The 17,401-nt window shown below is 37.5% G+C and overlaps 1 protein-coding gene across 2 annotated transcripts in view; it reads right to left on the reverse strand.

Moving 5' to 3' along the window:
* ATL1 (atlastin GTPase 1) overlaps window positions 1–17,401 on the reverse strand; it is a 91,722-nt gene that overhangs the window by 51,540 nt on the left and 22,781 nt on the right. For both annotated transcript variants that reach the window (XM_021004651.2, XM_021004650.2), the window contains exons 3-5: window positions 8,609–8,743; window positions 7,747–7,851; window positions 6,051–6,101 (exon numbers count right to left, since the gene is read on the reverse strand). In XM_021004651.2, the coding sequence (XP_020860310.1) occupies window positions 6,051–6,101; window positions 7,747–7,851; window positions 8,609–8,743 (291 nt within the window). The remainder of the gene's footprint in view (window positions 1–6,050; window positions 6,102–7,746; window positions 7,852–8,608; window positions 8,744–17,401) is intronic.

Consider the following 17,401-nt stretch of genomic DNA (forward strand, 5'->3'; position numbering starts at 1 on the left):
TCTGAATTTTGACCAGTCTAATTCTAATTCTAAATTGATTTATCTTAAAAACAAACTAAGCCTAAAAAGCCAACAAGAAAATTAGATTCATGAGCACTTTGTCTCATCAAGCTGTTTCTGTCTCTGTGTGTGTTTGCAAAATGTTTCGTATTTGTGGTGAAAGATTAAAAATGCAGCCAGAAAAACTTCTAAGGAACTTTTAAGGTCTGTAATCAGAGAGCATTGGGAAAGTCTTTCAGTGGGAGATTGACTCCTTTTTTTGGGGGGAGGGTGGGGTCCAAACACTGGCCAAATTGGGATACCAGAATAAAGTTAAATAATGAGTAATAGAATAAAAAAGTAGGGCAAGACTCTCCCAGAAGTTAGTGGAAGATGGAATTAGTTAGCAAGCAGCTTTTGGACTGATAAGAGTCTAAACCAGGCAAGAGCTGAGGGTTTCAGCTTCGGTTTAATTAGGTCCCAAAGCTAAAATTTGTACTTTATGTTTAAATTAAATCTAGAGAACAATATCAAGGCAATGAGTTTAAAACTGCAAAAATAAGGATTTTTCTGTCTTTTAAGTGATCACCTTAGGATTTCAGTGATTTGTTTAGAATGCATATTAACATTATGAAAGCTGTTGGTGAAGGGTGTGGGAGAAATACAGCTCTCTTGATTTGTAAAGTGTTAGGCATTAACTCCTTCCAGATTCTAAAAGGTGAAGACAAGTAGGACAAATTGGGGTACGTATAATTTTTAATTTGCAATGTAAAGGAAAGTGGAGGTAGTCTGAGTAATGGATTTGAAAGATTAGGAAAGAGAAATAAAGGTTCGAGTGAAAATATGAAGGGCAGGAAAAAAAGATTTAGAGACAGGGTGGTCAGCAGCAAGCCCATGTACTCTAAGACCCTGCCCCTCCACCCTTGGATTGTTGTTCTGTGTGCCTCTGTGCCAGCTTCAGATGGTTTAAGCATGTTGAGAGGGTGGGAGGAAGTTTGATTCTGTTTTAAGTACAAGGATTGAAAATGAAAATTTTGTAGCTTGATCTGAAAAACATTAAATAAAGATTTTGACAGTTAAATGGAGGGTGGATTGGAGTGGGGAGAGTCTTGAGGCTGGGAAAACAGAAAACTATTATAATAGGCCAAATGAGAGGTGATTAGGACTTCATAAGGTGGTGCTTTGTGAGAGAAAAGAAGGGAACATATACAAGAAATGTTATGAAGTTAGAGACACCAAGACTTACCAACTGAATATCTGGAGAAGAGTGATAAGTCAAAAGATGAATGTGGGTGAGTGGAAGGATGGTGGTACTGATGGGGTATGGCCTCCCCCTCCCCCCTGAACTCTCCTTGAGTTTGTTCCTTTTCCCACATGGTCAAGTCTCTGGAGTTCACCTAAGGCATCTACCCATCCCAAGTAATCATTGGTTCTTACCTCTGGATGGCCCCCTGCCACTTCCCACCCTTAATTCTATCTAGACCTCATTCTCCCTTGGCCACATGGTTCAGGTGCCTGACGTTTTCTGTTACCTCACAGTCACCTAGCCTACTGGTAACTCCCCATCCAGATCATTTTTCTACAAAAAGAATCAGTCTCATCTACCCAGGGTGAATTCTTAAATCTCACCTACCCCCAATATACTAAAAACTTTGCCTTTGGCTGAAAGAAGGCTTGGGTCAAATTCATTCAAGGTAGGACCTGTGTCGATATTTTGGGGTCCAGCACCCCTAAACCTCAACAGCACCCTCAAAAGAAATTTTGAAGAGAGGAATAGGATTTTTTTTGGGGGGAATAATGAATTCTGTTTTGGACCTGTTGAGTTTGAAATATAGGATGTCCAGTTTGAAATGTCTAATAATTATTTGGTGTTGTGAGGCTCAAACTCTGGAGAGAGACTAAGGTTAGATATATAGAACAGAGGACCATCTGAATAGATCTTAAAATTGAACCCATGGAAGCAGATGAAATTACCAGATGAGATAGTATAGAAAGAAAAGAAGGTCTGGGACAAAAGCCTTGAGGGTCACCCATAATTAGTGGGCATAACATGGATGAAGATCCAGCAAAAGAGAGTGAAAAGGTGCAATCAGACAGGTAGGAGGAAAACCAAGAAAGAACAGTGTGAAAAAAGCAAAAACAAAAACAAAACCTCAGAGAAGAAAAAGTGTCTAGAAAAAGGATATCAGTATTGTTAAATGATGTAGAGAAGTTAAGAAAGAGAAGGACTGAGAAGGGGCAATTAGATTTGGCAACTACATCATTAATAAAAAATAATCAGTAATAGGACAATAGCTATCAGAGATGGTAGGATCTAGTGATTTTTTAAAATAAGCGTGCCCCTGCCCCAAAAAAAACTTGGTGTAAGGTGATTAAGTCAATCAGTGAAATCAATCCCACCTAAAGTAAATTTAGTAAGACATATTCAATAGGTGAGAACACATCTAGATTGTTCACTAAGTATGATCTTTCTAGTTTGACAGGAAGTCTGTTCTTACCTAACTTCCTTCAAGTTGCAGTCAAAAATCTCACCTTTTAACAAAGCCTTTCCATTTCCCTTTTAATTCTAGTGCCTTCCCTCTGTTGCTTATTTCTAATTTATCTTGTACATACTTGTTAGTATGTGGCTGTTTATATGTTGTCTCCCTCCATTAGACTGTAGTAATCTCCTTGAGAACGGGAACTCATACCTTTCTTTGTATCTCCAGTGCTTAGCATAATACCTGGCACATAGTAGGTGTTTATTAGGTTAATAAATGTTGTTGACTGATCGACTGATGGTTCTGATTGGCTAAGAGACATGAGCTAATTGAAATTGGGGAATAGAGGACTTGGCATCAAAAAAAAAGAGATAACATTCTAGGTAAACTCCTGAAAAGAAATCAATTGGGGATAGGAAGGTGCAGAGCCCTGGGCCTCAGATTTGGCCCCACGCTCCTGACTATTTCCCCCTTGAGGGTGAGAAATTGACTTTAGTTGTAGTCATAATAGGAAACACCAGTGGGAGCTCATGAGCTAAGGCTTTAAAAAAAATCCCACCTCTTAGAGTTATCTCTTGAGCTCTGAGGGTATGTAGCTCTAGGGAAGTAATTCTCAAAGTGTGGTCTGTGGACACATGGGGATCTCCAAGACTCAGGGGTCTGTGAGGTTAAAATTGTTTTCATATTAATAATAAGAGGTTATTTACCTATTAAAACATTCTTTTTTTCTAACTACATATCTGTGTAAAGCCATATTGTCTTCATATACTTCCACCAAAACAGTATATTTTGACAGATTGAATGGAGAATCAGATATGAAAATCCAACCGTCTTCTATTAAACTAGACATTAAAGAAATTTGCAAAAAATATGTAAAATGACATCATTCTTCTCCCTAATTTTTTTTGCTTTGGAAATTACATCAAGTATCTCTGATAAAGTCCTAATTTCTCAAATATATAGAGAATTGAGTCAAATTTGCAAGACTATAAGTCATTCCCCAATTGATACATGGTCAAAGGATACGAACAGTTTTCAGATGAAGAAATCAAAGCCATGTATAATCATATAAAAGTGCTTTAAATGGGGTATAGAAATCTATCCTATCCTACAGGAAAATTGAGGGGTAAGGGGATGGGGGGCAGAGATAGAAGGGACAGCAGATTAGGGGAAGGGGTATTCAGAATGCATGTCATTTTGGGGTGGGAGGAGGGATGAAATGGGGAGAAAATTTGGAACTCAAAGTCTTGTGGAAGTGAATGTTGAAAACTAAAAATAAATAAATTAATTAAAATGCTTTAAATAAGTATCAATTAAGAAATGCAAATTAAACCAACTCTGATGTACCAGCCAACAAATTGACTAATATGAAGAAAAGGAAAATGATAAATGTTGGAGGGGATGTGGGAAAACTGGGACACTAATGTACGGTTGGTGGAGTTTTGAACCTGATCCAACCATTCTGGAGAACAATTTGGAACTATGTCCAAACGGCATACCCGCCCCATTAATAGGTCTGCATCCCAAAGAGATTTTTAATAAAGGGAAAAGGACACATTTGTACAAAAATATTCATGGAAGCTCTTTTTGTGGTACTTTAGAATTGAAACTGAGGAGATGCCCATCATTTGGGGAATGACTGAACAAGTTGGCATATATGAATGTAATGGAATATTCTTGTGGCATAAGAAATGATGAGCAGGATGATTTCGGATAAACCTGGGAAGACTTATATGAACTGATACAAGGTGAAATGAGCAAAACCTGGAGAACACTGTACACAGTAATAGAAATATTGTATGATGATACTTAGCTATTCTCAGCAATAGTGATTCAGAACAATCCCAAATGACTCATGATGAAAAATGCTATCCACCTCCAGAGAAATGATGTTGTCTGGATACAGACTAAATCACACTTTCTCTCTTCCTTCCTCCCTTCCTTCCTCCCTTCCTTCCTCTCTCCCTCCCTCCCTCCCTCCCTCCCTCCCTCACTTCCTTCCTTCCTTCATTCCTTCCTTCCTTCCCTTCCTCCCTCCCTCCCTCCCTCCCTCCCTTCCTCCCTCCCTTCCTTCCTTCCTTCCTTCCTTCCTTGCTTCCTTCCTTCCTTCCTTCCTTTTCCAGTTTTCTTGCACAAAATAATGTTTTACATGATTTGCACATATATAACCTGTATCAGATTGCTTACCATCTCAGAGAGGAAGAAGAAGGGAGGGAGGAATAGAATTTGGAAAAAAAAACTTAAAAAAAGAACAAAAAATGTTAAAAAAAAAAATTAAAAACTCCCATAATTGGAATAATTTTATTTCAAAGTCTAACATAGCATGTATTTGAAAAATGGTTTAGTAGAAAATTAACTTAAAAAATATTCAAAAACACAGTTCAGGATGTGTTTTTTTTGCAGTTGAGCTTGTAAGTTCACTCTGAGAATAAAGAAATGACAGAGTAGATAAAGGTAGGATGGTATAGTTAAGAGACTGCCAGGGTTGAAATCCAAATCCTGCTATTTAATAGCTATGTGATTTTTGGCAAATCACTTAACTTCTGTATATCTTAGGAAATGCCCCTAGGGCTTATTATACAAAATCATAGATGTGTTGTAATCTGTGTTTAGTTAAGGGAGCTTCCATAGTAGGAATTCCCCGTACTGATGAATTCATAGATTCATTTTGTTAATCATAAAATATTTTAGTTCAAATCTTAGTAACATATTAAACTACCAAAATTATCTCAAATTCAAATGTAATTTCTCTGTAGTAAAACTCTCTGTGTTGGTTCTCCCAAACTTTTGTCAAACAGCACCATAAAACAAATAATCAAATAAATATTTATATTTATATACTTATACATATATACTAACTACCACTCTCTCCAGATATGCACATATAAAGATACTATTTATATTATTCATCATATAATATAAAATAAAAGATTATTAAGTCTTAATTGGAATTATATTTTCTATTAAAAGTGGAGGAAAATGTGGTTGAGAACAGAGAATTCAGTGAACAGAGCAGTATAGCATGATACAAGCTAGAACTCATCTGCTTATATGAATGAATAATAAAGACTTTAGAGAGACTCATTTTTAATATGCTCTCTCTCTTTCTGCCTCTCTCTCTCCCCCTCATACACACACACACACACACACATCTATCTAGCTCTATCTATCTATCCATCACTATATTGCTCTGTTCCATAAAATCCTATTCCCAACCATAACATTTTGCTCCACTCACATTTAGTAGAAAACCTCATTTTAATCAAGACTCAATAATCTTTGGCATTCTCAGAATTGTGGCCAATACTGCCATTGGAACGAGTCATTCAGTGTTGAAGCATCAATTAGCTTAGACAAAATTAATATTCAATAACTGCCTTTTCTTGGACTTATTGAGGAAAGATATTGTCTTTGTTAGAATCGTTACCAGAATAAGAATTATGGAAAGTATATGTGGTTACGCTTCTAGATTATTCTGGTAGGTTTTAACAAAAACAGAGAATGACCTGGGAAAATAAGGCTCTATAATATGCATCAACTTGGAGTGCTTGTAGAACTGGATATGTTGAAAAGAACACAAGTATTTTTTACCTGTAAGTGCTGAAGGTCATCTTCCTGGACATTCTGAGATAAGTTGTATACCTTAATTAAGAATAAAATTTAAAAGAGAATATAACTACATGTTTTCTTGAATATTGTGTATTTTTCTGTTTTTTTACATAATAACTCAAAATTGTCACAGATCATTGCGTGATTTTTAAAAAATGTGTCATTATGACATGTGAAGATAACTTCTATATAATAATTGATAAAAATTTCCATATTCATAGCACCACTCATTTTGAAATGGGTTAATAAATGCTTTTGTTAACCCAGCTTAACCCAACCTAAATTAATAAGCAATCCACTAACCACAAAAGCATACTAGAAGTAAGTTTTTTAAACATGCTGTGAATTGTCATCTATATTTAAAATTTTCTTTTAAAAAATCTTATGCTGACTTCACTTATTGCTTTATTATATGTATGTGTATACCAAAACACCACTACTAACCTCATTTAGAGGTCTATTGGTTTTTGAATACCATGTAAAATGTATTCACCCAAATATTCACTTCAGACTCTAATCTGAAGGCATGGAACATTTGTATAAACCTCATAAACTTCAAACAATAGTTTATGACAATTATAGGAATGGATACAGAGAGACCATCACTTAAAAGAGGACATAGCTTTCAAGAATAGCAGAGAAGGAAGCCTACTATGGGCTCAAGAAAGACCTGGGTCTGCAAAATGAGAGTTGGGCTATAAAGAAAACTGCACAAAGCGAGAAAAAGGCCATTAAGGTCCATCAGTATAGGAATTGTTAGTTTTGGCTATGTGTATCCCCCACACATGGATCTCTTTATCACTGTACTCTAGGTTTGGGCTTACTATTCCTACAGATGCTTTGTGTATTTGTTGGAAAGTGTGCGCGGGCTTTAGGAGAAGAAATGTTTTTTAGCTCCTATTCTTATTATGTCATCTTAGTGAATTCTATTGCTTTGACTTTGGCAGGATTGCTAAGGGAGAGCAGCCTGTGGGGGACTCACGAACTATAATTTTGGGACTAGTTCGCCATAAGTAGTATCCACCCTCTGGGAACCAGCCAGTGAGAAAGCAACTTGGGGGACCGACAGAAAATAGGGCACTGGGCCTAGAATAAGGAAGAGCTGAGTTTAAATTTGGACCCAGACACTGACTAGCTATGTGATCCTGGGCAAGTACCTTAACTTGTCTGCATCAGTTTCCTCAAATGTAAAACAGATATAATAGCATCTAACTCCCAAGGTTGTTGTGAGAATAAAATGAAATTATATTTGTAAAGCACTTTCTAAAACTTCAAGGGCTGTACAAATGCTAGTTTTTATTCTAAAACCCGTGTAAGTAGTTGCTACCCAGTGGCGAGGTGGCTCAGAGTGGGCTACAATGATTGCATATGCTATTTCATTAAATATGATTAAGTCTGTAGTTTCTAAGCAGAAAAAAAATACCTCTCACTGGCTTCTTTTTTTGGGAAGACTCATTATATATGGTTTTAACTTTTCGATATGAAGTAAAATAAAAAATGTTCCTGTCTCATAAAAGTGACAGATTGGTTGGTAAACTAACCAATTTGGTAAAATGAACCAGTATTACAAAAACTACAGTCATTTAGCCATCGTCTTCCACAATGATGTGCATTTGGAAACCCACTGTGTTCAATAATTTAAAGAAATACAATACAATGAATTTATTTCCTTAGTTACCTGTATTGAGCTGATCATAGTGCTAAGGGCAAATACTGTGGCTGAATCCCTTAGAGTTGACTGACTATCAAACGTCCCCTGAGTGTCCATTAATAATACTGCAACCTGCAACCACAAAAATGCAGCACATTTTACATATTATTTGTAGAATATTACAGGATGGCAGTGTAATATAGCAGAAAAAGTCCTGGATTTGGAGTCAAAGGACTTAGGTTGGGAATCCTGACACTTTGGTCATGTCTCTTAGTCTAGCTAGATCTCAGTTTTCTCATCTGTAAAACAACAGCATGTTCAACAACTTTCCTAGCTCATGTGAATGGTAGCATGGGGTAGTAGGTAGAGAGCTGGCCCTAGGACAAGGAAGACCTGGGTTCAAGTTCTGCTTCTACCATACACTATATTTATTAGACCCTGGGAAAAAATCACTTAAATTCTCAGGGTTTTAAAACTGATGGTTGCAGAAAGAATATTGCCTTGCATTGGTAGAGTCTTCTCATCTAGAAATGCCCTACATCATTGAAATTATGGGTCCAGTCTCTATCGCAGCCTAGGTTATAGTGTTAACATATTCCAGAAGGTAAAGTTATTTACCGAGCTGTTAATTATTATGTGATCCGTGCTTGCTGATTAATAATACTCGACATCATAGACACTTAATAAAGCAATTATATGAGGGTACATCAGTTGACCTATTGACTATAATCCATATTGATTACAACCTATATGATTATAGATCAACAATCCCTTAGGATTTTTTATAGGAGCCACCCATCATGGAACTAGGCTACCTATAAATTCATGACAAAAAAGTGGTAATCGTTACAACTAAATATTACTTACTATCAAAAGGTCAGTTTCATACCTTTTTGCCATCAGGTTTGTTAATTTGGAAGACTTCACTCCATATCTGAATTCCTGTGGTTTCTCGTTCTGATCCACCCCTCCAAGAAAAGCCAGTCAGTGGTTCATTGTAATCTCCAATCCAATCAACAGACACCTATGACGTAATAAAGCCAAGTGAACTGGAAATAGGTACCGCTGAACAATTTCTGTGCAGATAAAATTCCAGTGTTCATCATATGACTTCCCTCCCGGGGGAGACATACACACATATATACAGATGCACACATATACATATAATGTCTACTGTAATGTGGAAAACACTTTGGTTCATAAAAAGGTTTTAGCTGCTAGGAGACCATATTAGATATGTCCCCAAATCTAAAAATTCATTCTAAACTTAAAAGTATAGTGAAATTTGCTATTTTTGTCTAAGGTGGTATGAATGAATAAAAAGACTGAATTGTTATTTTTTAGAGATTTAGTTTTAATACCTCCACAGCAACTCCACCCTACTTCTCCACCCTTATGTCCTCTTTGTTATCCACTCATATCTGACTCTTCATGACCTCATGGATGGGTTTTCTTGACATGCATGCTGGAGTAGTTTGCCATTTCCTCTCTAGTTTTATGCAGGCAAGGGTTAAGTAACTTACCCAGGGTCGCACAGCTAGTAAACATCTGAAATCTGATTTCAATTCTGGTCTTTCTGACCTTAGGCCCAGTGCACTTATCCACTGTGCCACCTAGCTGTCTCAGCTGCACTTATGTCCTACTGCTCCCCAGTACTAACCTCCACTCTAGTCAGATAGGTCTACTCACTTTCTCATACATTATACCCATTCCCACTCTTAATGCCATTACTCAAGCTCTTCTTCCCAATCTGGAATGCCATCATGTCCTCCTGTTCTCCTTTTTCTTATATAGATACTACTCATTCTTCAAACCCTAGCTCCTGAAGTCATCTCTGATTTTCACTGATTTTTCACTTCATTGAATATATAGCTGTAATTAATACCACACGGTTTAATATTCTCCAATCTCTTTCTTTTCCTTCCTTCCTTCCTTCCTTCCTTCCTTCCTTCCTTCCTTCCTTCCTTCCTTCCTTCCTTCTTTCTTTCCTCTGCCTGTCTGTCTGTCTGTCTGTCTCTCTCTTTGTCTCTCGCTTCTTTCCTTCCTTCTTCTCTTTCTTTCCTTCTCTCTCTCTCTCTCTGGACATGGCTAATGCAGGAATTTGTTTGGCATGAATACACATATTTGTGGTGGGGGGAAAAAAGGAAAAAGGACAGGTTTAAAACATCATTTCCTTTTTTGACAGGATAACTAAACTAGCAGGTGAAGGGAATGCTGTGGATAGAGTTTATTTTATAACAATACATTTAATAAAGTATCTCATATTCTTCTTCATACTGTGGAGAGACAGATTAAATATAATTAGATGGACTTAGATAGTACAGACTTGATGGTTCAATGTTAGCATAGCAGGGGGTCTCCAGGAGAGTACTTTAGGAATCTGTGCATGGTCCTGTGCTATTTAACATTCTAACCTATGATTTGGAAAAAGGCATAGATCTCATAAAATTTTCAGATGACACAAAGCTGGAGGAAATAGCTAACATACTGGATCCAGAAGGGCCTTGATAGACTGAAGCACTGGGATGAATCTAATAAGATGAAATTCAGCAGGGATAAATGTAGTTTTCTTTCAAGATTTCTTGAAATATGATGTCTAAGCTCTTCTTTTGATCATGAAATTCAGACAATCCAATGATTCTTAATTTTTTCTCTTCAACCGCTTTTCCAGATCAGTTATTTTTGCTATGAAGTAACTTACATTTTCTTCTACTATTCCAGCCTTTTGACTTCCTTTTAAATATTTCTTGCTGTGTAATGGAGTTATTGGCTTCTATTTGGTCCATTCCTAGAGTTTGTTGCTTGGAAAAGATTTTGTACCTCTTGTTCAAGCTGCTAAATTCCCTTTATAATTCTTTCTTCTGTAGCTCTCATTTCTCTTCCAAGTTTTTCCTCAAATATTTTGATTCTGTTTACAGAAACAGTTAGAAGTCCTTGCTTCATCTCTTCCAGGAATTCTAGTTGAGTTTGTGCCCAAGCTCTGTTTTTCTCTGAGGCTTTCCTTCTAGACGTTTTGAAGTCATTTTCCTGCATTTGTCTTGAACATCCCTGCTGCCATAATAGCTTATGATAGATTCCTTTTCTGTTTAGCCATTCTTCCAGCCTACTTACTGACTTTGGACTTGATGTTAGGGCTAAGCTCTGTGGCAATTTGGAAGGGAGTGTTGGTGCTTTCTTGGAGTATTGAGTGTTGTGTTTTTCCAGTATCTCAGGAACAGGCTGGGAATTTACAAGCTTCTGGAAGTGGTGTGATCCAGGATCTAGGGCAAAGTCTGATTGCTGCTTCCCTCATTTGAGCTCTGCAAGTTCCTGACCTGGGTTTGAGTCTGAGCAACAGCAGACTGTTGCAGTACTTCATCCCCGTCAACCAGCTGTAACACCTCTGTCAGTTCAGAGCAGCAGAATTATAGGCTACCCTTTGGTCTGAGATTTCTGCCCTGATTATTCTTCTGCAGGCTGGATTAGATACTGGAAGTGAGACCGTGCTTTGCACTTGAGATCCGAGCCACACCAGTTACTGTTACTGCTATTTCTGGCTACTGCTGAACTTCTTCCTTTCTCTATACAACAGAGTAGGACCTTCCTACTAGGGAATGCCATTCTCACTCCAGCTTGCACCTGTGACCTGGAACTGGGTAGTGGGAGAAAAAGCTGCCAATTCACATCTATCACCACAGCAGTAGGTGTTTGGTGGTGCTTCTTCCAGTACAGGGCCTCCTTTTGCTTGAGTGCATAGCTTCTCTCTGGATTCCAGAGTACCCCATGATCTTGTTTCCAGTGTCTGCAAACCTCCCTATCCATAGGGAGCTATGTTCAGCTGGATTTGTTCAGATGCTTTTTCTAGATCTGTTTGGAAAAGTTTGTGGAGGGTTGCTTACAGATGGCACTGTGTCCCTTCATTCTGCCATTTTGCCCCCCTCTCCAACACCAGACATTAATTATTTTAAAGACATTTATTAGCTATATGACCTTGGACAGTTCACTCAAACTTCCTAGGCCTCAGTTTCTGCATCTGTAAAATAAGAGGAGCAGTGTGATATACTGACCTGGGAAATTACTTAGAGTAGGGTTAGAACTAGTCTACCCACCCTTACTGGCAAATTAATAGTCCTCTTGAGGCTGATCACACAAGGGTTCTGGGTTCAGTGCCAGTTGTCCTCTAGTTTCCTTCCTTCTGTCCTTCCTTCCTTCTTCCCCTTTCTCCTTTTCTTTCCCTCTTCTTATATGTCCCCCAATCCTCCTATGACTATTAAAATAGACACCTGATATGCAACTATGTATTGGCAGCTGAGCCACATAACATGCTAGGAAGGACTCCTTTATTTGATATTTGTATTATCTTGGCTTGTTCTGATATCTGTATAGTAAATTGAGTAACCCTGACAAACCTGGTGGCTTAACGTTCACCTACATCCATTTACATAGGATGACCCCAGGTTAATGCAGGAAGTTGAGTGTTTGTGGGCTAAACCTGTACTCCAACAGTGCAGAAGCCCTTCCCTTCTCTTTCTCTGTGAACTTCTCAGGAAAACCTTTGTCCTGTGTCATGTTTAGTGTCATTTGTAGATTTTGATCCATTGAAGCTTTCTAAGGGAAAAAATGCAGAGCACACAAAGACTGCCTTCAGCAACAACACAGAAATGATGGGGAAGATTAATTTAATTTCAGATTTAAAACAGTTTTCTTAGTTTTCAGTAGCCTGATGTTAAACTTTCCTTCCCAATAAGCAGGGATTTAGTCCCATTTCAAACCTTGAGCAGGAGATAAGATTTTAGAATGGGAAAAAACCGCCAAACCAAAAAAAAAACCCTTCAGGATAACTTTCTTTATGTCATTTCAGCTCTGACCCCAGATTGGAGTTACAGAGATAAAGAAAGACAAGCAAATAAAGGAAATCTTAAATTTGTGGCATTATAAATTAATTAGGGACTAATTTGTAACTGAAATGTAATATCTTTGCTGTAAATTTCCAACATATGATCTGAAGATTTTTTTTTAAATACTGAAATATTTTAAGAAGTCTATGAGAATGTGGGACTGACACATAAATCTTTGGGACTAAAAACAATGAGCTCTATAATTTGAGGTACTAGCAGTTAATAATCCTTGAGAAAACTGTGATTCTGAATATCACTTATGATTGTAAATCCGGATTTGATTTCACTGAGTTTGTCCTAAAACAAAAATTATAATGTGGTTTCATTTAAAGTGAAATAATTGTGATACTTGTCCTTCTATGGTAGATCAGCCTTAATACAAAATACAATTGATATTTAGCATTAAGGCAATATGCTTAGAAACTGCATGAATAATAACTAAAAGTGTAATTGATTATACTGGTTTTTGAATGCAATTAACATAGATTCAAATAAAATTCAAAAATTCAAAAAATTCAAATTCAAAAAATTCAAATCCAAATCAATAGATAAAGTTTTTTTTAATGTAAGATGATTTGGAAGGGCATTCAATCAAATTGATGTTGACTAGCAATAAGTTTTGTACTATGTTTTTAAAACCCACAATATTGTTTATGTTATTGTTAGGTTTCTAATTTTTCTTCTATTGTTATTTGAAGGAAATCATTGTAATTTTTTTTTTAGGCAATTGGGTTTAAGTGACTTGCCCAGGATCACACAGCTAGTAAATGTGTCAAGTGTTTGGTCTGAGGCTGGATTTGAACTCAGGTACTCCTGACTTCAGGGCCGGTGCTCTATCCACTGTGCCACCTAGTTGCCCCCTAAGGAAATCATTGTAAAAAAAATGCTGTTAATTTGAAAATGATATCCAGAAAGTGACACAATTACATCATTCGAAAATTAACTCCTCTTTGGATAGACTGTTGTTGTCAGGGTTGAAACAAACTGTCAAGTATTTAATTGGGTATGGTTGCTTTAAAGTAACAATAATAATTACTTTCTGTTTGGGAAAGTACCACAGACCTTGTAAATATCTGTGAAGTTATTTGGAGACTTGCCAGACTTTCAGTCCTCTGAATCTTCAGCCTTGGCAAGGTGATAAAATCGTACTAACTCTGAGAAAAGTTAGTGAAACAAGGTTATGAAATTCTAAAGTAAGTGGTTAATGAAAAATGAGTATTTCCCACAGCTGAAATAAAGGGGCTAACAAATTTATTTTATATAGAGTGACTTTTATCTGATAGATTGTCCATTGCTTATGAAAATTATGAAAGTGCATATAGGTATTGAAGTTACTCCTTTAAGCTAACTTAACATTGCCAAGATATTAGGAGACACCCTGTTTTCCAGAGCTAAGGCCCAGCAAACAGGCCATGCCCTGAGATTGGCATAATGACAATCCTTTGCACTCATCCTCTGGATGATCTCAGCCAGGGCAAAATCCCAGAACTGTTTATGAATCAAGCTTGTCACATTGTTGTTGTGGCCCCCATAGTCAGGGCTACAGCTCACTGCATAGCCATAGTTGTAAGTATTGAAATCTCTCCACACTGAAATGCCACCCCCAGGGGTGGGGCTCCAGACATGTCCTTGCTTACAAGACATTTCCCTTACTTTGAAACTAAACTTCTGTTTGATTCCTGACTCTCCTGTAACTAGCCTGCATTCTTTGACTCTGGCTACCCACAGGTTAGAGCCTGATTCCATACAGTTGACATTGATTGGTGTCAGAAGTGGGATTGGACATGGAACTGGGTCATTAGACTTTGTGATACCACTGAGAACAGACTAGGTACCACCAGAGATTTATTTCTCTGGAGTCTGACCCTGTTCCCCACCCCCTCCTCTGGTGAGTCCTCTGCCCTTGTCTCTGCTCCAGTCCTCTGAGCTCCCACTTTGGCTGAGCTTTCTATTCTTTGTGAGGCAAACTTCAGGGCCCTCCAGTGACCTGATTCATGTTGGATCTCTCTAAGAATATTCTCTCTCACCTGCACACCCCTGTTAATGGGCTTCTCTGCATGCCTCTGTAAAATTGCAACTGTGTGCCTCAGTCAAACTGGTTCTGTTTGCATCTGTCTTGTCATTTTGCCTATGTCTATGTCTTTGTGAAATGTAAAATGTCTGTGTCATGTTTGTGTTGTGAGCTAGATTCAGTTACTTTGAAAGGTTTAAAATGCAGCCAACCAGAAAAACTTCTAAGGGCTGTAGCCAGAGAATTCAGAACACTGGGAAAGATTAATGAACTTTCATACTTGAAGCAATTGCTCAGTAAGCAGAACTTTCTCCTACTTTAAACTTTCCATGGGAGATTAGGTTATAAGAAAGGAGAAAGGAAAAAAAACCCTACAAGATCCTCCCCCTCCCTCTTTAATTTCAGTTTTGGCTATGTTGGACTTACAGAAATAAAGTCAGATAATTGAAGGAGAACTGCTAAAAGCACGTTAGCAGATTCTGGAGGTCTGAAGATTAATCATTAAGGAATTTGAAGATTTATCAGTTTTAAGACTGCAAAGGAGAACTCCTGGGATTTGGGGTAATTCCAGGAACTCACTCCTTTCTGAAATATCTTAGTAAGTTTTGTAGAATTTGTTTTAAGAAAAATAAGGATTAGATTTCATAAAAGTTTAAAAAATGGCAAGATTAATAGCTTTGTTGTTTTAGGGCAATAAAGGAAGGAAGCTAGTTTGGAAGTAATCCAGAGTGAAGAAAGAAAGAAAAAAGGTTAATTGTTTGCACCTTATAAGCAACCTCTTAGTAACTCTCCTCTAACATTTCTGACCACGAAAAGAGAAAAGATTGTTTAAACTAGAGATACCCTGTGACTACCCCTGGTAAACAGTTCCTGTTAACCCTTCTCATTCCAGATTAGATTCCCAAATACAGGTGTTGAAAAAAAATTGCTGGCATTACCCAGGGCCCACCTGGGGGGGAGCAGCTATAGTGGGGCCCCCTAATGGCAGTGGCCCCAGTAGCCCTATGCCCCTGAGTTTTCTGCAGCCTGCCCCTCTAGGCAAGCCTGGAGGCATCACCCATGTGCAGTATATCCTACCCACCCAGCCCCAGCTGTGCTTGGCCCCAAAGCTGCAGCTGTGTGTGTGTGTGGGGGGGTCAGGCCCCATGTCCAGCTTCTGCTTTGTCCTGCCGCCAGGAACTACCACTAATGGGAAGGTCCTGTTACCAGGCCCTGGGATTCTTATTCTGTAGCCAGTATTCCCTGCTAATCTCTCAAAGCCCAGTCAATGTCTACAGTACAGATTCAGCCCTCAGCAGGCCCTGCCCAGCTGCTGCCTGGGAAGGTCCTGGTGCTCCAGCAGTGCCTGACATGGCAGTACATGGTGTGGAGGGAGGCAGCCAGTCTTTGCCTTTGGTAAGCCCACCCTTCGCTGTTCTGGTTGCAGAAATGTATTAACTGTTGTAGTCTTTTCTCTGTTATCTAAGCAAGTTATCTTATCTCTCTTTGCCCCAGTTTCTTGAATTGTAAAGAGAAAAATAATAATGGTACCCACCTCCCAGGGCTGTTGTGAGATCAAAATGATATCATGATTGTAAAGTGCTTAACACAATGACTGGCATACACTACATTATCTTTATTATTTCTTTAATTAAATGTAATTGTTCTATATCTGATAATTCTAAAGTGGTTTCAAAATGCCAAAAATAATAAGATTTTTATATGGGATAATTTGGAAATGCAATTGATGTCATCTGATGTCATTTCATTTCAAGTTTTAAATATGTGATATTATTTGTGTTATTGTTATATTTCTAAATTCTCTTTTATTATGAAATTTGAGAGACCATTGTTACAGAAATGCTGTCAGGCAAAACAACTTTTTAATCTGGATGCTGTTACACATGCATTGGGCTTTTAAAAGGTTGTAATAAAAAAAGGTTTTAAGAAGGAAAATGATACTAATGATATATAATAGCAAATTTTCATTTGAAATTCTTGGCTATTATGAAAGTGTACGGGGTGGTTTAAAGATGTAACTTCAATATATTAATGTTGAAGTCAGCTATCAGGTATTCGATGTATGCTTGAAGGCCCAGAATGTGGTTACTTTTAATTTATGAATTTAACATAAAGGATTAATGAAATGTTAACTGTTAGGGAAACATTAGGAAAGATATTGAAGCCTAAGTTATGGTTAGTGAAAGATTCTTGGGACTTTCATTTTGAGATTTGATTACCAGTATAGTTGTCTGAATTGTCATGAAGCCAATAGTAGAAAATGGCATGTGCTGCAGTCTGGGAACTGCTAAAGGTAGATGTCTGTGCCTGAGAAAAGTTTTGGAGATGGCCAAGGTAGGATCCTCCTGACTCTGTTTCCCCATTGTGCTATTTCCTTGCTGAACAGGAAATTTACCCACCTGGTTAATCCTGAGCCTTACTTTTGACACCCTGTGACTATATTGCTGTCTGGCAGATATGATTTATGCCTAAAATGAAATAGAGTTAAGGGAGTTGTTCTCTTTGTTATGACATATGACACTGTTATAACTGTATCCCTTTTTTTTCTTTTACAGCAAATTTCTATAATCAAGAAGTTTTGTAAGTACAATACTATTATCTATTAAATAATAGATTGATACTGGAACCTCTCTGAGTTACTATAATAAGATGCAAGTTTGAATATCTTATAATGTTAACCTATATTTATGGTCAAATTATAATATAGGGATGATACTTTCCTAAGGGAGAAATGATTAAACTAAGTAATAAGACAAAGATGTAATGTGATAGTTTTCTAATTAAATGGAATAGC

Source organism: Phascolarctos cinereus, unplaced genomic scaffold (genome assembly GCF_003287225.1).
Source record: "Phascolarctos cinereus isolate Bilbo 61053 unplaced genomic scaffold, phaCin_HiC Scaffold_3;HRSCAF=262, whole genome shotgun sequence".
NCBI classification, from domain to species: Eukaryota; Metazoa; Chordata; class Mammalia; order Diprotodontia; family Phascolarctidae; genus Phascolarctos; species Phascolarctos cinereus.